This window comes from Parasteatoda tepidariorum, chromosome 2 (assembly GCF_982258835.1).
Source record: "Parasteatoda tepidariorum strain Cologne lab strain chromosome 2, Ptep-v5.0, whole genome shotgun sequence".
Taxonomy (NCBI): Eukaryota; Metazoa; Arthropoda; class Arachnida; order Araneae; family Theridiidae; genus Parasteatoda; species Parasteatoda tepidariorum.
The window spans coordinates 127,802,552-127,826,299 of record NC_141756.1 but is presented as its reverse complement, the minus strand read 5'-3'; the positions used below and the strand labels follow the sequence as shown (position 1 = coordinate 127,826,299).

At 29.7% G+C, this 23,748-nt stretch overlaps 1 protein-coding gene across 4 annotated transcripts in view; it reads left to right on the top strand.

Moving 5' to 3' along the window:
- LOC107442958 (coiled-coil domain-containing protein 102A) overlaps positions 1–23,748 on the top strand; it is a 43,431-nt gene that overhangs the window by 14,567 nt on the left and 5,116 nt on the right. For 3 of the 4 annotated variants that reach the window (XM_087158374.1, XM_087158376.1, XM_087158375.1), the window contains 7 exons: positions 1,231–1,537; positions 5,009–5,485; positions 7,196–7,304; positions 12,547–12,663; positions 15,345–15,554; positions 18,134–18,304; positions 21,329–21,432. In XM_087158374.1, coding sequence (XP_087014500.1) covers positions 1,233–1,537; positions 5,009–5,485; positions 7,196–7,304; positions 12,547–12,663; positions 15,345–15,554; positions 18,134–18,304; positions 21,329–21,432 — 1,493 coding nt within the window. In that variant the 5' untranslated portion in view covers positions 1,231–1,232. Of the gene's footprint in view, positions 1–1,230; positions 1,538–5,008; positions 5,486–7,195; positions 7,305–12,546; positions 12,664–15,344; positions 15,555–18,133; positions 18,305–21,328; positions 21,433–23,615; positions 23,647–23,748 lie in introns of all 4 variants that reach the window. The other variant, XM_087158377.1, reaches the window with a different exon arrangement.

Below are 23,748 nucleotides of genomic sequence, written 5' to 3'. Positions count from 1 at the left end.
GGTTCGCCTCATTGGAAGGCAAACGCTCTATCCCCAGAGCCATCGCGGCTCCAGCCTTATAATTTGAACGACCCAACATATTTAACATGCACCCGTCACCATTTACTATGTGTCTTCGACTAGCTGGAATCAAACCCGATTTCTGCTCCGTCTTTCGAAGCGAACTAATTGCAATCGACAGGGGACTAGAGAAAATCTTGAGTGAAGGGCACCTTGGAAATACTTGGATACTATCTGACAGCCGTAGTTCAATTCAACACCTCAAAAATTGGGCCCTCATTGGAGATAAAACCAGTTTTTCGATCTTACAAAAAGTAAAGCTCATTTCCCAACAGCATGAGGTCCACTTTCAATGGATCCCGTCCCACGTCGATATCCACGGCAACGAGTTGGCTGACACTCTTGCAAAGAAGGGACTAGACCATCCAGTCCCCTCCACCTCAGAGCTTACATACCTTGAACTGTTTGCAAGGCAAAAGTCCCAGAACAAACAAAAGTGGCTGCTTCCACCTATTCACTACTGGTATAAAGCAAAAAGACCAGGACTCTCTTTATCTCTCCCTGGTGACAGGCGAACCAACACCTGCTTATCCCGACTGGCCAGTGGACACCTGAAATGTCTCACATTTTCTGCAAATCAAAAAGTCTTTCCTCTTTGCCCTAAATGCCAACAAAACCAGGCATCACCTGAGCACATCTTGAACTGTTTAGGGCTGGACTGGAATGACATTCATTCCTCTCCCATTCTGGTTTCGGATTTTCTGAATGTCAACGGATTCATTGATCTGGTCTGACCCCGTCAGACCAGATGGGAATTAGCAACAACAACAAACGTGAGTCCAGCACCCTGCCAACCGAGCTATCTTAACGCCCACAAACAATTAGAATAGTCGAAAGAAGTAGTTTTAATGATGAGATGCAATTTATTTAAATCTTTACTTTAAATATAAAACTCTAATTATTGATTATAATTTAGCTTGTCTCATTAATGATAATATATAATTATTGTAAAGTTATAATTATAATATTTCTATGTAGAGTGGAGTTTAATTGCTTAAAAGCCGGACTCAGCTATTCAATAGTTCATGCTTTGGATACATTGATCAGATCCAGTGTTTACTTTGACTTGTTTAGTTTTTAAAAAAATTGTGTTTCCTTGAAAGAAAATTCCTTGAAAAATACTAATTTTATTCTTGGTAAAATCATGCATTAAAAATAAGGAGTTTTCAGGGATGTCTCAAGCTGGTTCTACGGCTAGCTCAGTGAAACGGCACAGTTCTTTGTCACATTGGGCGGAGGATATACCGAATGATATATCCCAACATTCGCTCTCATCCCATCACCACCATAACTATGACAACGAATGGGATGCAAAAGAAGAATTGAGGCTAAGAGAGCTAGAAGAGGCCAGAGCTAGGGCTGCTCAGATGGAAAAAACAATGCGTTGGTGGTCAGATTGTACAGCAAACTGGCGGGAAAAATGGAGTAAAGTCAGGACAGAAAGAAATAAAGCGAGAGAGGAATCAAGGGTATTAAGGTCAGTTTTCAGAATTTGAATTTTTTTTTTCTTCTGATTATTGTATTGTTAGAAAGTACCAGAAAAAAAGCAAAGAAAATCTTGAAAAATTATAGTAGTACCTCCTGGTTCCATCTTTTGTCACTTAATCTCGTGTTTCATTGCGGACGGCGATCAAAAGTGCCCCATAAGATTAAGATGTCAAAAAAAGTTGGATAATGACACACATTTATTTGAAGTAAATGAAAAGTAAGCATTCCAAATTAAAAAAGTTTTTTTTTTAAATGTATTATATGAAGTTGAAAATTGTTTTTGACTTACTTAAAATAATCTGTTCTACGTGAGTTTATTAAAAAATCATAGATAACAGGAAAAAATAGAACAGTATGAAAAATTAGCACAAATCGGTGTATATAGACTTCCCTGACAAACACACCACGCATTGTGATAATTTAACTTTTAAATACTATATTACTTTATTGCAAATCTTTAATTTTATTATTTCTATCTTTATATAGATCTTATGATTTTAGTGTTGATTTTTTTAATACTGAACTTAAAGTAATAATCTTAAAGCTTAAATATCCTAATATAATATTGATGTGTGATATAAATATTGATATTCTGAGTGATGATTTTATTACTCATGAATATATTAATTTATTATGCCAATTTGGATTTAAAGATTACATAAACAAACCAACTAGAATAAAATCCTCGCCAACTTGCATTGGTCATGTCTTCGTAAAAACAAATAAATTTTCAGTCAAGTCTGGAATATTCATAAATGACCTAAGCGATCACTATCCAACCTTTTACAGTGTTTATAAGGATGAGGTGAATAAAAATTAAGGAAACTGAAAATAAAATTTCAATCAACTATAATAAGCTCTATAATTATCTGTCAAATTACAAATTTAATTACAATCCTCAAGATTCTCTTGATCAACAACATCGAAGTTTTGTTTTCAAACTTAATAATTTAAAAAATAATTTTAAATATATGCATAAATCAAGCAAAAGAGCCAAAAATAACTGGAGGACTAGTAATATCTTGATTTTAATTCGAAGAAAGGAAAAACAGTTAAAAACTAGAAAATATCCATGGGATATTATTTACTAAACAGCATACAACACTATAGTTTCTGAGCTTAAGAACTTAATTAAAACAGCAAAATCAGAATATTTCAAAATCAAATTTTTAAATTTTGATTCAAATAAACAAAAATGGGATCTTGTAAATAGTATCATTGGTAATCAGAGCAAATCACCTACTTTACCTGAAATTTTAAACGACTATGAATCTTCTGATCAATTCAATAAATCATTTGCAAATGCTAACAGTACTTCAAACCCAAATTCAAACAGTTTTCAAATATATATTTCACCAAGTTTAACTTCGTTTGTTTTCCTAGAATTGAATGATTGTGATGTACTTTACTTAATAAATTCACTTTCTAATAAAAAGTCCTTTGACTATGACGGTATTAATGTAAAATTAATTAAACTATTTGCTCTCAATAATATAAATTTTATAACTAATTTCATCAATACCTCAATCAAGTTATCCATTTTTCCAACTTCTTTAAAAAGAGTAACTATAACTCCAATTTTTAAAGCCGGCGATAAAAATTGCTTATCAAACTATAGACCAATTTCAATATTACCTGTTTTTTTCCAAAATCATTGAAAAAGCTCTAGCTGATAAAATGTACAATTATTTAAAATATACGAATTTTTTCTATGAAAATCTACATGGATTTATTAAAGGCAAAAGTACAGAAAAAGCTCTTTTGGAATTTTCAAAATTTATTCATAATAGTATTGCTGAAAATAAGATAACAGTAGCTATATTTCTTGATATATCAAAAGCTTTCGATAATGTCAATCAAAATCTTTTAATCAAAAAATTAGAATTTGCTGGTTCCAGAGGAATTATTTTAAATTGGTTTATTTCATATCTTTCAAACAGAGAACATAGAGTTAAAATCCAAAGTAATTTTAGTAATTATATTTTCTCAAACCGTGGTGTTCCTCAAGGATCTATTCTAGGACCCTTATTGTTTATTATATTCATCAATGACTTTTGTCAACTCAAACTTTTTTGGTAAGATAATAACATATGCTGATAATTCCGTAATTTTGTATTCTTGCACTGGTTTAAATCAACTAATTTTTCGAATTGAATCTGATTTACGCGTAATTTCAAAATGGTTTACAGTAAATGACTTAAATTTAAATCTAAATAAAACTAAATATATTTATTTCTGTTTAAGAAAATCAGAATTTAACTTAAATTATTTAAAATTTCACTCTCTCCTGTAAAAGTACTAATGAAAATTGTCAATGCTATATTCTACAATCTGTAAATAATATCAAATATTTAGGACTATATATCGATTCTAATTTGAAATGGAAAACACATATTAACAATTGCGTTTTGCTTTAGTTAAATTTTATCATCTTAAGAATAAAATTCATTTTAATTTTGTGAAAGCACTCTATTACTCCTGGTTTTATTCTTTAATTAATTATGGTGCAATAATATATGGCGGTGAATACAAAACTAATTTACTTCCTTTAATCTCAGTTCAGAATAAATGCTTCAAGATTATTAATTCTCTAAATATAAATAATTCAAGTATAACTACTACCAATATATATACAAGAATTAACCTATTACCATTTCACCATAATGTATTCTTTCGTATTTTACTTTATTTAGACAACAATAAATTAATATGCATACTAAAAACTAATGTGTCTGAAAGGAGACCAGCTTAAATATATCAGATTCCCCATTTCATGAAAACAGTTTTCTTACTTAGCACCTAAATTATATAATAAATTACCATTTCAGTTGCAAAACGTCTAAATATATTCTTCTTTTAAGCGTGCTTTATTTCAATTTGTGATGAACATTGACGATTTAGATCTCTATCTTTCACTTTAAAGGAAGCATTTGATTTTTTATACCTGTCTTGTGCCAATCCAAATGAATTTCTTATGTTACCTTTGTTATTTTTTATATAGTTTCATGTATTTTTTTTTTCTATTATTACTGTGTTCAACAATATATGATGTCTTATGATGAGCAAAATAATTTATGATTGTAATACCCCACCCTTTTTTTTCTTCTTTTTTTTTAATTTCTATTTTAAATTTATTGTATTACTTTTCTTTGTCGCCTGGACAGGATTTTCCTCTTGACGACGAATATATATTCTTTGTATTTATGTGTTTGTTTTTGTTCCCAATAGTTATATTAGTTTGTTAAAAAAAAAAAAAAAAATACAGCCATGATCACTTAATAATTAACAATGAAATTTAACAACCATACAAGTAGTTTTATTTTTTAAAAAAGTTGAAAACTCAGAGAAAAAGTTTTTATTATTATTTTTCGTAGCAAAATTAATTATTATTTTTAGTAACAAAATTATATTGCCCACTGAGATGTTTATGTAACCATTAACTGAATTTCTGCACTTTTAGGGGAAAGCTGGAAACTGCTGCCAAAGAATGCAATACTCTTAAAAGGGAAAAACAGGAGCTTTTTGCTCAAGTGGAGAAATTAAGAAAGGAGAATAAATTATTTAGTAACAAACAAGACTACAATGAGGAGAAGAAAGAAGATCTTGTATATTCTTCGGGTACGGAGATTCCCGAGAGGGATGTCGGCCCGGGGGAAATCTTGGACGAGCGTGTTATCACCGATTCTCTTCCGTCTAAACAATTTGATGTCGAGGAAAAAGGCGTTTCTGACCCCCCTGATGTCTCTCAAGATCTGCAATTTTTGGAAAAACTATTGCTTGGTGATGATTCTAGAACTCCTGTTAACGAGAAAAAGTGCTCCCGCCTTTCGCGAGGCGAAATGAACGATTTTGCAGTTCCAGAACTTACCGAGCAAAAGTTAGCCATGTTGCAACTTCGGCTAGAAGAGGCTTCGAAGACGATCATTGCTGAGAGGCAGTAAGATTTATAATGCTTTTTATATTTGTAGCAGAGTTAGTTGATTTAAATCAGCTTGATTTTAATCGCTATTTAAATCATGATTTTAATCAAATTATTTTTTTTTTTAAATCATTGAATTAAATCAACTGATTTTTTTTATAAATATATATTGATTTAAAAAACAGTGTTTTAAATTATTGATACTTTTATTATTTCTTTTCTTAGTTTTAAAATTTATTTTAAATAAATTTCTGCATTAATTTTAGCTAACAAAATTACTTTCTTTCTTGTTGTGTGTAAATTCCAACACATTTGAAATTATATTTTTAAAAGTCTTTTGATTCTTGAGATTGAAAGTACAGATTAAAGTGAACATTTAAGTATTTTTTTCTCATAATATGTTTACAGTATCTTTGACATTATCAGATTTTCTATAAAGAAATTTTGTGGAGAAAAAAAAATTTCAATAGGTAGATAGATTTTTTAAAGTTTTTTTTAGCTTAACTTATCTATTTTGATATAAGATTAAACATGAGTATTTTAATATAAAAATATATAGATTAAATATTTATTTTTTGATAAATGACTACATTTATAAATGCAATCTTTGCATTTATTTAGTCATTTTAAAAAATCAAGAGAAATAGAAGAAGTCACAATTTTAAATTAAAAGTGTGATTTGGTAATTGAAACTTTGTTTTAATCGTTAAAGTATTCTTTAAATTCTCTATTTCACCAAGTCTTTAAATTTCAATCATGCATTTCTTTGAAAATAGTTGCTATGCTCTCAAAGCTATGTATTATAATGAAAAATTGTTTTAGGTAGTTAGAGCTCCTAATACATTCTTATATAGTTTTAATATTAATTTAATTTTGATTAAACATTTATAAGGATTTTTTAGTCATAAGTCAAAGTTCTTACAGTGTATTTGAATAAAAATACGATTTAAATCAAAAAAATCATGAACCCTGATTTGTAGTTAATAAAGTTATTAAACTATTATTATGCATTGGTCTGAAGAACTTAGTGAAAGAAATCATCCTTTGACATGTTATTCTAACCAACAGTGTAAATTTATTCAATTAAATGAAGTATTGCAAAACTCGTAGAACGAAACGCAAATTATCTTCATAAACAACATAAAAAGCGTATGAAGGAGATCCAATATATTCTTGTAATTGTGTATAGCATTTGTAACAGTAGGGGATCCACCTCCTCTAAAACATTTATACAAACATTTATGCAAAACTTTTATACAATTGTTTAACTAGGCAACTGTATTTTAAAATAGCAATCAAGAATCATATTTATATGATTACATAGCATAAATAGTTTTGTCTTTTATGATAGTTCAATATGTCAGAGTCATAATTGTAGGAAGTGCACTGACATTCATTATCTGTAAATTGCTCCTTCACTATATTGCAATAGCCTAAAAAAGTTTTTAGCTCAATCATAGAGATAAGTTAGAATTCAAAATTTTGTTCAAATAATTGCAAATATGTGTTTAAATATTTTTCATAAATTAACTACTAACTATCTTGAGTCTTTAAAACATTGCCAACTTTGAGTACTTGCGAGTCAACAGTTTCTAAACTCTGACTCCACATCTTCAGTAATTTGGTATAAAATTCATAATGGGAAAAATTATAGCTTTTAATAGTTTCATACATTTAATTAATTGGTTCAATTATATATTTTAAATTTAATCCATCTTTTTTTACTAGAGAGAAGAACAAATTAATGAAAAGTATGGAGAAGTTGCAGACAGAGTATAACCAAATTCACATGAAGTATGATGATCTAAAAAAATCCAAACAGGATGCTTTAAAAGAAGTAAATATTTTTTTTTAATAGTTGTTTTAAAATCCCTTTGGCAGGTTCGGAAAATAGATTTTTCCGATCTTTAAGGGGCATCCTTATTCTGAAAAAAATAACAAATAGACAATCAATTACAATTAGCATTGAATAAATCCATGTGGGGTTGCACTATGTTCCACATAGTTTTTAAAATCTTGATATTTTATTATAACATACCCCATTTCAGTTCATTTTGGTATTTTCAGATCTCAATGTTGTAATAAGATATTATTTAGTTCGCACTCAATTATTAACGATTCACACGCAATCCCGCATTTATCTCAGTTGTTGCTACAGATAGTTTTTTAATGCTGTATTATCGTACGCAGGAAATTTTGAATCTCTTCTTCTTTGTAAGCGCAACAGCCCCCTGCAGGCCTTGGCTGCCTCAACAGCTGACAAATGCCAGCACCACCTATCCATGGCAACTCCTTTCCCATTTCTGTCTTTAGGGTTTTCAAATCATTTTGGATGTCGTCGAGCCGTCTAGTAGGGGGTCTGCCTCTGGGACGTGACCCCTTCGGGTTTTTAAAGGTGACTATTCTCATGACACTATTTTCAGGGCTTCTCCATAGATGGCTCAGCCATCTCAGCCTATTACTGTGAATTATTTGTGAAATTTGGGGCTGCTTATAAAGTTGGTAGAGCTTGAAGTTATATCTGCTTTGCCAGAATCACCTTTCTTGAATTGTGCCAAAGATGGCTCGGAGGATCTTTCTTTCGAAGGAGTCTAGTGTCCGCAGTATATCTGAATTTAGGGCTCAAGTTTCACTTCCATAAAGTTGCACAGGAAGTATGAGTGCCTTATAGAGATTTAACTTTGATGTTTTTCGGCTGAGAAGATTCGATCTTAGCTGTCTCCTCAGTCCAGAGAAACACTTATTAGCCCCCAGTTCAGAAACCTCAACAATTTCGAATCTCACATTTGTAAAATTACTTTTTGATGAACTCAATTTGCGACGATTTTATTGTCCGTGAGAGTTTTGATGGTACAGTGTGCTAAAGTAGGGGTAGCAGTTAAAGGTAGCCAGTTGTGGACTGCCTGTTTTAACTGTTGGCAACAATAACTTTCCCTGATTTGTCCTGGAAGAATTGCTTTCACTGAGTAACGGCCAGCAAAAACAAAAAAAAAGTAAAGGAAATTTTTTCTATTATGGTATCTGAGGCCTATTACAAAGAACTTTTGATTTTTAAAAGTGAACAAATACTGTCACCTTTAATCCTTACAAATGCACATGTACACTAAAAGTTAAATGAAATACTGTATTTTTTTAAAAATTTATCTATTTATGTTTATTGATTTTTAGAATCAATGCTATTGTAATATTTTTCAAAATATTTATGCGATAGTTTCTTATACTACCCAATGGCATTCTTTAAAATCTAGAGAAGACTCAATAGTCAATATAGTTCAACAGTTTAACACAGTTTACCAAATGAATCACATCGTAAATAAAGCTAAGTTTCCTTCAATTGATTAAATTATCGCTATATACAGCGGAACCTTGATTTTACTTTTCCATTAGATTAGCATTAAAAAACGCAGCGAGCGGAAACACTTAAAATTGGGGTAAAAATTAAATCTAAGTATGTTTTCCAAAAATTGACATTTACAAGATGAACTATGAGAACATGGTGCGTAGCATTTTTAAAAAGTGCATAACCCACTGGCGGTTAAGGAAATGGGCAAAATTGGGAGAATGTTTCTCCCCTACACACAGTTCCCCTATCTATTAACATGGGACAACCGGTTTTGCTGTGCAGAAAAGACTGCAGGTTAAAATGTGACTTTTTACGTGCAGATCCGTCAGTGGGTTAAAGGTGCTTATTTTTGATTTTCGATTTTTAAAAGCTCTAGAATGTGCTTTTTTCATTGGGTGTTTTTAAAAAGTGTTTAATTTTTCCTTCTCAAAAATAAGATTTTTTACCATGTCGATTTTCGCCACGTATTTATGCAAAATCATGCTTTTCGCATAGTTCTATTCACCATTTTCACAATGTGTTTGGTGAGATTCTTGCACTCTCATGTGCAACTCTGCTGTATTTTGCAAGATATTCTTAATTTCAGGCTTCATTTTCCACCCTCTAATATCGAACCAAAAATCCTCTTGATCTTTTTATTATTGCTAATATAATCAAGAGTTCTTTTTCAGAAACTGGTTATTTAACCACGATCATGATCAGTTTTTGAAAATTACTTTGCATTTTGTTAACGTGTATAGTGCTTAAAAATATTTTTTGAGTGGGAGAAAAGTACTTAAAAGGTGCTTATTTTTTGTTGAAAGATTTGTCTAAGCACCTTGGAGAAAAAAATTGCAATTTTTCCTTTTTCTTCGTTTACAATTTCAACACTATTCCTCACAGCACTTGCTTGTAAATTTGCGTTTTGGCTTACATTTGCAAATAAATATTGTTTCTTTGAAATTCTCTTGATTGGTTGTGTTTATTTTTTTATTCATAATTTTTATCACTGTTGTCGGGAGCAGGCATTAATAGTTGAAAAGTAATAAGATGTGTGTTGCAGTTGATAATTCACTTCTTTGGCGTCACAATTTAATTTCATGTGGAGATGTTCCCATTGGATCCCAAGTCGTAATAAACCCGTTTGTAATATACTTTAGTTATCACCAGGGTATCCGCGCACCTGGAAAGTCATGGATTTCGGTGTTGCACAAAATTTGTCATGAAATGTCGTGATTTTAAATGTTTTTTTTTTTTTAAAAAAATCATGAAAAGTCATGGATTTAGGTTGCCGAAAAATCTAGTTTTTAAAATGGAATGTACCCCCCAATTTCATAGTGTTCTGAACATCTGAATTTGTAACAAAATCCCCACTCCCAGTCATATTTGATTAAAATATATTTTAAAAAATTTATCGTGTTCTTTAAAAATTATGGTATTCTTTTAAAAAATGAAAGAAAAAGCTTAATTTCTAGAGCAAATTATCTTTTAAACTTTTGTGATTTCAGAATTTTTGTTATTATTTTTATTTTATCAATTTAAAATTTAAGCAGAAGCAGGCCAGTCATAGGCGAATTTATTTTTATTCCTGAACAGAAAAATCCGAAGTATTTCTTACCTTTCCAATGAACACGAAAAGTATCTTTAGAACATAATTCTGCAAGAAAAATTTTTTTGATTTTGTATTTTTTTTCAACCATTTTATTGCTTTAACTCTTTCTTTACTCTGTTTTTTAAATTTAAAATCTATAAATATGATCCTGATCTTTCTTTACTGAATCTATTCCTGAACAGAAAAATCCGAAGTATTTCTTACCTTTCCACTGAACACGAAAAGTATCTTTAGAACATAGTTCTGCAAGAAAAATTTTTTTGCTTTTGTATTTTTTTCAACCATTTTATTGCTTTAACTCTTTCTTTACTCTGTTTTTTAAATTTAAAATCTATATGAAGATGCAGAGTATAACAGTTTTAGTTAGACCTATCATTTCAATAAGTGTTATCCTAATGCTTTTTTAAATTTATTGTTGTGTTTTTGTTGGAGAAAATAGCAACTTTGTTAAGTCATGAAAAATATTTGGAATTGGTCATGAATTTGAAAATCTAAAATGTAGCAGATACCCTGTATCACTGTTCAACGCTATGAAAATAAAATTCAGAGCTGCTAGAATATATATTTTTTTTTTAAATTTTTTTTTTTGTTTAGAAGAATTTTGTACGTTACTGGAATCAAGAAAACCATATGATTAACCAACCAGTTGTATAGGGTAACTTTTTTAAATGAGTGGTTTTCAAAAGTTGAAGTTTGCTGGAAAAGATTTCACTTGCAAATATAACTATTTAAACACCCATATTTTCTTGAAGCACCCTTCCTGTGCTTCGCCATCCCACGACTCTCCTGATTTTGACGCGTGGGAGGCAGGACAATTAGATTTTTTTTTAAAAAAAATTTTTTTAATGAGCTGTTTCAAACAGGTCTCTTCTCTCTCTCTCTCTTTTTTAAAAAAAATTATTTTGTCTTGTTTGAAAAAACATATAAAACAAGATTTTCTTGGGTTATGTAAAATCTGGGAAAATTAACGTTATTGTCAAATTTCAAGGATCATCAGAGAATGACGCGGGAAAGGGGGTTGCTGTGTATTTGTTTTAAAAATTAGTATGTTGTTGTCTGAAATGAACGAATTGGGTGTTTTTTTTAAGAACTCAAAAAAGTGTTATAAGCCAGTCCCATATATTTTTGCATGACAGAATGATTATTAATAGAATCAGTCAAATGACTTATACCCACTTAATAAGAAGGATGTATAATTGCTTATACAACCTTATTCATTACATTCCCCAATCATTTTCCTCCAAGAATAATAATTCAAACCTTCGATTTTGTTTTGTTTGAAATTCAAGGAGTTTCTTTTTTATCTGTGTCCTTTTTCTATGATTCAGATATGATTTTAGTATACTTTAATACTGCAATTTTAAAAAGCCACTAATTTTACATTTCCATAGCTGCCAACTGTTCAGAATTTTTTGGATTTGTTCCTAATTTTCAAATCAAGTCTGAAAATCTGATATTTTTATTTAAAAAATCCGAATTTTCGTAAAATTGCAGTATTTTTGCTTTTAAACCAATCCCTTGTTCTGATCGCTGCAAGTGCGCTTCCTGTGATCATTGTGCAGAAGTAATTTTTAGTAGCTTTTTATTGGAAAATACTATTCCAATAGCTGTTGCTGATCATTTCACTAAATTGAATCTTAAACAACTATTATTTTTTTTTTTAAAGGAATTGTAGCATTTAAACAGTGCATCAGAAATATTTGGTTATGATTATTATTTACTTGTGTTTTATAATTTGGAGAAGAAGAATTATGTATAAGGTAATGGTTGTTTTTAAACTATTATACCAGTATTCCTAATTATAAAATATTAATATTATAAATTTCCCACCAAAGATACTTTTGTTTTACTAATTTACATAAGGTATTTAAATATATGTCTATTAATGCTATTATTTAATAGTTAAATTTTTGTCTTACTCTTGTAATTGGTGCATATAATTTTGTCGCATATAGTGTTCCTAATTTTTTATTCCTAAGGTTGGCAGCTATGCATTTCAGTTTTTTTAAATTTATTTATTTATTTTTGTGATGTCAAGGTTTTACTTTCTCATATTTTCATCATTGCTATTAAAATTAATTCTTTTAAACTGTGCTATAAAAATATACAATTTCATTCAAATTTTTATTTTTATTACTATTTTAGTTAAACCAAATTAAAGCTGAGCATCAAGATGAGCTGGACAATATGAGGCTAGATCTTGAAGATGAAGCAAATAATCGTAGTACGTTAGACCAAAGGCTTGCCGAACTTCGTTCTGAGGTAAATTTAACTTATTAGCAACAAATACTATTTTGATTAAGTTATGAAATATGTTTTCATTTTGTAGTTACATTATCTTTGTTTAAACTGAATAAAAATGGAGAGAAAAAAATATTTAAAAATGTATAAAAATATTTTATCCTAGTTTTGCATGTATTTTTTTGTTTACACATACAGTAAAACCTTATTAAAACTATACATTTTTGACATGTCTGCTAGCCTGGATAACCTGTAAAAGTATCAAAAAATTTTCAGGTACAATCTTTACAGGCCGCCTGTTCATTGAAGATGTTGTTCCCTCTATCAAATGAGAAAAACTCTGTGACTAACAAATTACTAAGTGACTAAATAAACTAAGTGAAAATAACACGGCAATTATCTGATGTTAAATTAATTAAGGAAAAAATAGTTTCACTAAAGGGTCAACGAAGTATTTTTTAAATAGCTTTTCCAAAAATCCTTTGATGAAAGAAAGGAATTTTTAAATAAATTCGAGTTGAATTGGATGTCCAGATTTTCTGACCAACAATGCTGTTTTATTAATGAATAGTTACATTGCTGGGTTTTATTTATGAGGTTAACCCAGTATCCCTCCTGCAGTTTATCACAGCATCTGCAAATTATTATTCACTTCAATTTCCTTTAAAGAAAATTTGATACTTACAGGGTATCCGCGAACCTGTAATTTTGGTATTGAACAAAATTTGTCATGAAATGTCATGATTTTAACTATTTTCTTAAAAAAATCATGGATTTAGGTCGCCAGAAAATTTTCTATTTAAAATGGAATTCCGCTGCCCCAATTTCGTGGTGTTCTGAATATCTGAATTTGTAACTAAATCCCCACTCACAGTCATATTTTATTAAAATATTAAAAGTTTTTTATCATGTTCTTTAAAAGTTATGGTGTTCTTTAAAAAAATGAAAGAAAAAACATCATTTCTAGAGCGAAGTATCTTTTAAACTTTGGTAATTTCAGAATTATTATTTTTTTTTTATTTTTATTTTCTCAATTTAAAATTTTAACTGAAGGCAAGCCAGTGATTGGCGAATTTTTTTAATTCTGAAATGAGAACAGAAAAATCAGGAGTATTTCATTTCTTTCTGATGAACAAGAAAAGTATCTTTAGAATGTAATTCTGCAGAAAAAAAGGGGGAAAAAATTATTTGCTCAGCTATTATTTTTTCAGCTATTTTATCTATAACTCTCTCTATACTCTGTTTTTTTAAATTTAAAATCAATAAATAAGAAGATGCAGAGTAGAACAGTTTTGGTTATATCTATCATTTTAATTAATGTTATAATGCTTTTTAAATTTATTATTCTGTTTTCGTCGGAGCAAACAATAACTTCGTTAAGTCATGAATTTGAAAATCTAAAATGTAGCAGATACCCTATAAATGGTGAAAGAATTCGAATTGAAAAACCGTAAACGATGAAGAAAGGATTTTCTGTCTTCATTTATAATGAATAAGAAATAGTTATCCTTTATTTTAAAAAAAAAAAAAAAATTTACCGAGAAAAGTCACAGATTAAATGATATTTTTCTAGTTATTTGTCTGCAAAATACTTATGATGGTAGGACAATTAGTTTCATTTGAACAAATCAGAACTACATAAATTGAAATTATATTCATCTCTTTTATTTTAAAATGAAGTTTCTCCTTTCCCTACAATTTCTTTATGTATGTGTTTGTTTCTCCTTTTTGGATGAATGTATAAAATTGAAATTAATTTTAAAAGTATAATGTTTTTGTGTTTAATTTTATTTTATTTAATAGTTGTAAATTGTGTTAAATACTTGTTGGAATAAGCTTAATTTTTACAATAATAATCTCTACCTGATGGCAGTCTCATTTGAAGATTACGCAGCTGATTGCCGTGCATTGAATTTTGTCAATTCTTGCAGCCAACTCCATAGCCTTCTAATTTCGCACCGAATCCAGAAGACAAGGGAACTCCTAGATCAAGTATCGAGAGAAATTTGCCTTTGTGGAAGACTTTCTGACGGAACTAACCCTCATTTGCGTTTCATGAAGAAGAAAACTGTGAAAACTTGCCAAGGTTAGCCTGACGGCAAGGGGACTCTAACCCTTGATCCGTCTACCACTGGGGGATTTGAACCCAGTACACCTCACTGTGGGGGTAGCACTCTATCTTCTAAGCCAACACGGCTTTTAAAATACAATTTTATTTCATTTTATAAGCGTCGTTGAACATCTGACCCAATTTTGGGTTTACGCCTACTAATGTTCAACTCCGTAGCTTTGTAATTTTGAACCCAATCTAGAAGACAAGGAAACTCTTGGATCAAGTATTTGGAGAAATTTGCCTTCGAGGACTTTTTGGGGAAACTAACCCGCTTTTGTGTTACATGAAAAGAAAAATCACAAAAATCTTCCACAGTTAGCTTAATAGCAAGGGGACTCTAACCCATGATCCGTCTACCACATAGAATATTTTCCGTCTGTGTGAGTCGGGTGCTTATCAACAAGCCATTGCTGGGATTCAAACCCGATTTACCTCATTAGAAACCATCTCCATATGACTCTTTACAATATTGTTTAAAATAATTTAGTCATTCTTGAAAGATAATTGTTATTGAAAGTGTTTTTTTGTTATGTCTATAAATGTGCTTTTCAATTGTTCTCTATGTTAATTACCAAATTTATTTTGTTAGCTGGAGAGACTTCAGGGAGAAAATGCAGCCGAGTGGGGGAGGAGAGAACGTTTGGAAACAGAGAAGCTGAGCCTTGAACGAGAAAATAAAAAATTGAGAACGCAAATCGAAGACTTAAATGAAAGATTAGAGAGGAAAACTAAACAGATGACTATGGCATCTGATTTTGATGTGAAAGCACTTCAAGTTGAACTATATGAAAAAAATAAAGTAAAAGCTCATTTTATGTTCATAACCTATTAATGTTCAACTCAAAATTTTTAAATAATATTTTGTATGTCAACCCCATGACAGAATCACAGTGACATTTACAGAGTTCTTGCAGAAGGATTTTTCTTTTGAAAAATTTTTTATGGAATTTACACATAAAATATTTGAATCATGCATTTAGATAATCACTTTTTGACGCGCACAATTTACACCGATACTATCGTAAATCGATGTAATGTTTCAGTTGTATTTTCGGTAGTTATTGATATTGATTTTCAATTGGTTTTTAAAATTCCCAATATATTTCAAGCAATATGGAAAATTCGAATCGTGCATATGAGCATTTATTTTTTAAGGAAATAATTCTATCGAATTTTTGGAAGTTATTGCTATTGATTCCTCCATAGTTTTTAAGTCCGATAATTTTTATACAATATTATTTATTACAACAACCCTTATCTCCTTAGAAATGCGCATTTGAGGAGTCCAATTTACATGATTTCGTCGTCGATATTTTTGGTCATTATTTACAAAATTCAAATAAATAAATAATATGTGCCCCCTCCCCCAACAAAATGCGAGATTATAACCCATAATATTAGAATAAGAAAATATTACACATTCAATTTAAAAAAAGTATAGTTTTTTTTTTTGTAAACAGATACTTGCAGAAAGATACTAGTGCTAGAGAGTTTTGTCACAGATAGGTCAAAAAAATTCTGCTACAGTCAAAATTATAATCATTATGACTTTTAAATAAAATTAATTTTGCACCAAGAATGTCTATCAAATATAAAATCAAATGTGAAAGTCTGAATGCTATTGTATTTACTAAAATACTTGCTGGTTGATCAATTAATAAACAATAGTAACTCTTTTCTTCTTAGATGACAAAGTGACTTTGAGCGATAAAACACTTAAGGGCTGCATTATCATATAAAAACTTATTATGATTAGCTAAATTTAAAAGAAAGAAACATTCAAGTTATTTCATGCCAATAAAATTTGTTCTGGAAATTTTTTTTAAATATATTAGAACATAAAACATTGCTTCAGGTTTATATTAGTGTTCTAGTCTTAAGAAATTATCAAAAATGAACCTCTACCTATTTACATTTCTTTTCCTCGAAGACGATGAAACATCTAAATGTTTGATCCTCTCTCCCAGTTATTGCTCATTTGCTTCTTCTCAACTATAAAATGATTCTGGATTTGAATTTGCATTTTTAAAATTGTTCAATTTATAATAAATTTGTATTTTGACTTAGAAGTTTCTATGGGAAAGGAATTGATTATAAAAATTCGTCTAAGTTAAAGATTTTAAGCCCTGCAATGAAACCTGGTTATAGCATCTCCTGAAATATACAGGGTGGTCTCGAATTCATGGTACAAACTTTAAGGACATTGTAATAATAATTTATTGTATAAGAATGTAGGGGGCGCAAGTGATGCAGTAAGACAGAAACAATAAGAGACGAAAGGATTGAAAGCATTGTTGGACATTAATAATGTTTAATGTTCAAAATTGCTTCCACCAGTAGCAATGCATTCTCGACAGCGTCGGTGGAGTGATTGGCATACGGGTGATTCTCATGGAATATGACAATTGGCAGTCATTTGCCCCAAGATCTAATACTATTCTACTAAAGAACTTTTTAAAAAAATTTTAATAAATAGCATTGCTGTTAGCATTTTAAAATTGCCTTGCACTAGCAATAACTACCATCCCCACATTTGATGACCTTCAGACGTGAAGTGACATGGCCACCTTGACAGAAACTCCCACTTCAATATGAACACGCCTATCTCGATGTAACGCTCACTTTGATTGATGGTCCACATTGAACAGTTGACATTATCCACCTCCTAGTGCTACTCAGTCTCGATCACGCACAACGTCAGCCTGCATATACTCGACTGCTTATAGCCAATGCATTAGTAACCACGACTGTGAACTTAATACAGCTCGCACAATCAGCAAAAGTACGGTGATCTTAATACAACTCTCCCAGCTTCTCACAAAACAGCAATGAATCAGCTAGTGGTATACGTTCACCGAATTCTATTACATATATAATTCTGGTGGGGGTATACTGTAGTGTGTCTACCACTACAAAAATACAATTCCAATTCACTAGTATGTATAAGACACGTTAAGTCGATTTTATGGTCGGGTACCGTTTCATAGATGAAGGTTGACATGGTCGATAACAACTAACCCCACATTCAAATGTCAATAACAGAAACACCACATTCATTTGTTCACATCACATCCGAAGATCACCAATGTGGAGCGATAGTTGTTTTAGATAATGTCAACCTTCATCTGTGAAAAGGTACACGACCATAAAATCGAGTTAACATGTCTTATACATACTAGTGAATTGGAATTGTATTTTTGTAGTGGTAGACACACTACAGATTGAAACTATGGTGGTTCGAAAGCAGATTTTGAAAGATAAAAAAATAGTTTTATTATAAATGCAAGGTAATCTAATTTTTCTCCATTTTTCTTTTAATTGATCAGATAATAATGAAACTCATACATAGTATATTTTTATTTCCTATTTATTTTTCAGGAATTAGCTGATCTGAAACATGCACACACAAAATTAAAAAAAGTTCTTCAGGATAAATCGACAGAGCTTGCACATGCCATTCGTCGATCAGAGCAGTATGAAGCAGAAGTCAAGAAATTGAGGGGAAGAATCGAGGAACTGAAAAAAGAATTGGCATCTGCTGAAGATGAGGTAATAATGTGTTTGTTATAATTAGTGTTATTTAACATATTCATTCACGCATTCTTTATACGTATTATTTTTTCTTCAAAAAGAGGATAATTTTATTTATAATTATTGAAATTTTGTTAATTGGCTAAAAATGAGTGATTATCTAGTTTTGAAATATAATCAACCATACTTGAAAAAAAATATTTAAAATTTAGAATATGGGACACAATAAGCAGAAATAAATATAATTTAAGAATGATAAACACTTATATTATGTAAGAGTTAAAATGGAGCCTTTTAAAAGTTTTATATATCTAATCTATCACTCTTATTTTTTTATTGTTACTTAAGCCAAGCACGAGTTAATAAAAGGAAAATCTTGTAAGAGATCAATTTTTTTAAAAAGCACCTAAGTTTGCAATAGTTTTCTAACAAATAAGAATTACGAGAAAATGATGTCTCGATGTCCGCGTGGTATTTTTTACTACACTTTTTTACTATCACAGGCTTAACAATAAACAGTAAATGAAAGCAAAGGTTTAAGTGTTAAGTTTTAAATAATATTCAAGAATGCAAACATACTGAATAAGATATAAAGTGTATTGAATAAATTGAATTAAACATTAAATAAATTTTAGTGTTTTAGGATTGGATAATCTTTAATGAAAACATAGATTATGTAATTCAACAAATAATTATATTAATAATTATACAATTTACTTTTTTAAAAATAAATTTTCCAACAACTTTGTACAAACTAAAGCGACAATTAATATAAAATGAAGAAAAAAAGGTATTGTTAAAAATAGCTACAGCTGTGTCCTTTTTACGATATTGTATTAAAAATACTGTTTTGGCGTTGCAATATTTTAGTAATTTTTAAGGTTTTTTTTATACTTTTTAAATGTTTTAAATTGTGAAATGTTATCAGTAGTTTCAAAGAACTGGTTGTATTCCTCATTAATTTTATGGTTTAATGTCACATTTGCACACAGACTTAACTTAATTGGTAAAAACTTCTTTCTGCTTCAGTAATGAAGGAAAGAACTTTTCAACATTATATAACCCAAATAGCTTCCTCCAATTTTATTGATTTTTCTGACTTTGTCGAGTAGCTGAGAAAAATTCCTGACATTAAGGCATAATTTGTAAACCTATCGCATTTTGAATTATGAAAATTTGAATTATGAAATTAATCTTTTTAACTTTCTCTTCTGTTTGAGAGAATACATGTAATTTAAATTTTCTGATATTCCCAATTTTCTCCCTTCACACTCTTTCGATTGATTCTAATAATCGTGTCAAAATTTTCCCCATATCATTTCTAAAAATTGATCTGCGTAAATGTGTTCCTTCAGTTTTACATCGTTGATGCTTTTTATTGCAAACTTTAGACATGTCTACATCTTAAAAAGATGTTTGAGTACAGTTAAGAGTGCTACTCTGTCTTATAAAAAATTGAATTTTTTTTTTTTTTTTCAAATTATTCCTATTAATATTTAAGTAAATAATGTAAGTTTTAAAGAAACAACCAATGGAATAGTTATTCATTTCTACTCAGACTTAGATAAAAATGAAACATTTTCTGCTCACATCGATTAACTCTCGTGAGTGGTTTCAACCCTTTCGTCGGCACCTCAATTTGGCAAAATTTGAAAATCTCAGATCTTTTTTCTTTTTTTTTTAAATGTTTAATTTTTATAAAACTTTTATATTGATTTATACAGCAGGGATGAGTTAGGTAAGAAACCATATAAGCTGGAAATAGAAATCAAAAATATGATTCGATGTTTTTTGTTAATATAATGTTTGTTATTCGATGTTTGTTTGTATAAAATGTTAATGTTCTAAATGCAAAAACACTTTAATGAAAAAATACATGGAACTTAACTAGAAAAAGGTGCATGGAGTAAGCATTTATCTGCAGAATGCTAGCAACATTTTAATAAAAATATTGATTATATTTATTTATTTAAATTGCGTTAATATGAATCTCGATGCGTGATTGTTAAATCACACAAGTGCAAATGACGACATTTAGATTTAAAATCACGTGAATACGAATCTCGATGTTTGATTTTGATAGAAACGGGTGAATTCGAATACCAATGTTTGGTTTTAAAATTGTGTTAACCTCTTTCCTTACCAATTTTTTTTGAGGGGGGGGGGAATTCAAAAAATCAACATATTTTTTTTATTTTATTAATAAATACAAACAAAACATAATACGCAAGTTTTTAGCTGGAATTTTAATTTTTTTATGAGCAATTATAATTTTTCTCTTGAAAAAGTTAAATATTAGTCTTTGTATGATGGTATTCAAAATAAGGGAGACAACAGAAAGTTATACTTTCTAAACGCCAGTGAAGTGTTATGAATTCAGCAGTCATCATATATACAAATCACGCGTGCAGTCCCACAATCCAACAGAAAAACTCCCAAACAAAACTTGGCAAGCTTCCAATAACAGCAGATTACCTTATTTTATTTTATTTTTTTGCTTCAGGCTAAATAAAAGCGTAATAAAACGAAATGTTCTGCCCCACCCGTGTTTTCTCGGGATAATAAATATTTACAATATACCTGTGTTAACTCAGGATTATCAGGGAAGTGGTTAATACAAATTCCAATGTATAATTTTTATGTAACTTAAGCACGAATCATTACGCAATGTGTGATTTTAAATCATATTAATGTAATTTTAAATGGCGTTTACATTGGTAGGAGAAAGCGCTAAGAGAAAATCTTTTCCTCTTATATTTGAAAAAGACCAAAAAAAAAAAAAAAAATTTTTTTTTTTTTTTGAGATGCAAATTCTTTTCTCTTTTAGTAATTGTGAAAAAAAATTCTGCAATGGTCAGAAATTTTCCATGAATGGCATTCATGTATATTACACGGTTCTGTTTACATTAAACTCTTGTCTTGATTGAATCCTTTATCAATGCAATACGGTATAAAGTAATTTTAATTGGTGTTTCTGCTACCGCTGCTCGATTGCATGTAGAAAAAAATCTACACTCATAATAATGATAATTATGTTTTCAGGTGGATAGTGCCTCAAATAACATAAGGAAGCTTCAACGTACAAATGATGAGCTCACGGAGCAAGTTGAAGGTCTACAAGTGCAAGTAGAACATCTGCAAACTAGGTATTTATCCTATATCTCATAATGATAGTAGAACCCTGGTTATCTGACATCTTCAGAAACATTTTTTTTTTTTGTTCATTTTCTTATCTTAACTGCTATTTGCGATGAAATCAGGCCACCACTGTATGAAGCCCCTGTAGCAGAATTTTTTCGAGCTATCTGCGACAAATCTCTGTAGCACTAATATCTTTCTGAAAGATACTTTTAATAATAACAAAAATATATGTTACTAATTTAATATAACAAAAGGACTGTGTTTACAAAAGAAGAAAAAAAAACTAATTTTTTTAATTGAACATGAAATAATTTCTTATTCTAATATTATGGTTGATATTCTCGCATTTTGTTGGGGAGGAGGGGGAAGCTCAAATTACTTCCTTCTTCACCTTTTGTAAATAATCATCACAATAAAAAAAATAGTTAAAAATCATGAAATCTGTAGTAGCAATTGCCGATCAAAAGATAGACGACGAAATCACACGAATCGGACTCCTCGAATGCGTGTTCCGAAGTAGAGCTGCAGTAATAAATTATATTTTATAAAAAAAAGTATCCAATTCAAAAACTATGGCGAAATCAATAGTAATAACTGCCAAAAATTCTATAGAATTATTGCCTTAAAAAGTAAATGCTTGATTTGAATTTTCCAGATTGTTCGAAATACATTGGGATATTTAAAATCCCCGTGAAAATCAATATCAATAAATCCAAAAATACAATCAAAACATTATATCAATTAACGATACTATCAGTGTAATTTAAGCTTCTCAGAGAGTGATTATCTGAATGCATGATTCAAATATTATGTGTACATTACTGTAGAAAAGAAAAGTGTGTTTCATATGGTTTTATTAGCAATTCAATCCAGAAAATTTGACAGCTCACTGCATCACAATGGAGAAAAAAAATAAAAAAGAAACAATTCAGCAATTTATGTTGAAAAAAATTATGTGAAAAGAAAAGTAATGTTTGTTTTGTTTTTTTACTTTTCAAAACAATATTTTTCTGCAAGAACTCTGCAACGTTCTGTGACAATGTCGCTTTGACTCTTCCACGGGGTATGAAGCTTTTATATGTCCTTTTCAAATGTGGTATAGATTGTTCAAACCTTATGCCATGACACATAAATAAAGAATCAAATGGTACCTGTAATAAGGTTTGCTATCTAACTCTCTATTTTTATAATTATAATTAGGTAATATTTTTTTTTCATTTACAGTAAAGTAATTTTATTGAATTAAACCTTTTTCAAATGCCATTTTTTCTCATCTCTTGGAAATAAATAAATCTTTTTAAATAAAACTTGCAGTAAATTATTTATACATAATAATTGGTGTCCTAAAATGTATGCAAGATTTGAATTAAATATAAAATTATTTATTGTTGCTCCAAAAAAAGCAACTAAATGGCAACAGGATAAAGAAAACAGTAAAGCAGCCGATAGTTAAGTTTGCACAATGCATTGCTACAATTAAAAACAACACATTTTCATCCTTGAATGCCCAAGAAACAATCTATTTACTGCATAAGGCATGTGTTTTGATGATTTGAGTTGGTGAAATTTAATATTATTGGATTATTTGAAGTCAAAGGTGTATATCAACAAGCCCACTCATTCCTCTGAAAGATTCAACACTGCATCCACGTTTATGCAAAATAGTCGTGGAAACTTTTTTTAAACAGAGTGTGGGTGTGTTATTAAAGTGATGTGATGGAGGTCATTTGCTATTCTATCCTATCCTTAATGCTTTTTTTTCTAATGCCTACCTGGGTTGAAATTTGTCAATTTAGGTAGTTGGGCAGATATGTTGGCTACTCTTTCAGGGGCACCCTATTAGGTGAACGAGAAAAAAAAAAACTTCTTTTATTCAAATCTTGCATACATTTAGAGACATCTTTTATTAAACTTGATGCTTCTCACCGCATAATGCAACATTTAAATGTAAAAGTCTTAGATTAAAAATTCATCGCACACAAAATAGTCTTCATTATTTTATTTATTTATTTTTTTTGCCATCTTACATTTATATGAATGAATATGTCAGAAAATCAAACGTTGAATAGAGTTCTACTGTATTATTTTAAACAAAATTTTGTTTCCTTTTCTTTGGGACTAATAAATTTTTTATCTTAACACTTTTTCTTTTCTTGCTCCTATGGCTTTGGTTCTATAATTCTTATAGTTTGAAGAAGATTACTACAGGAGAAGTTGTGGTTAGTACTAATATTTCTTTCTTAACTAATTAACTTATTTATATCTCCTTTAAAGAAAAGATTGATTATGCTTGATAATGTAAAACATTTATTTGCTTCAAA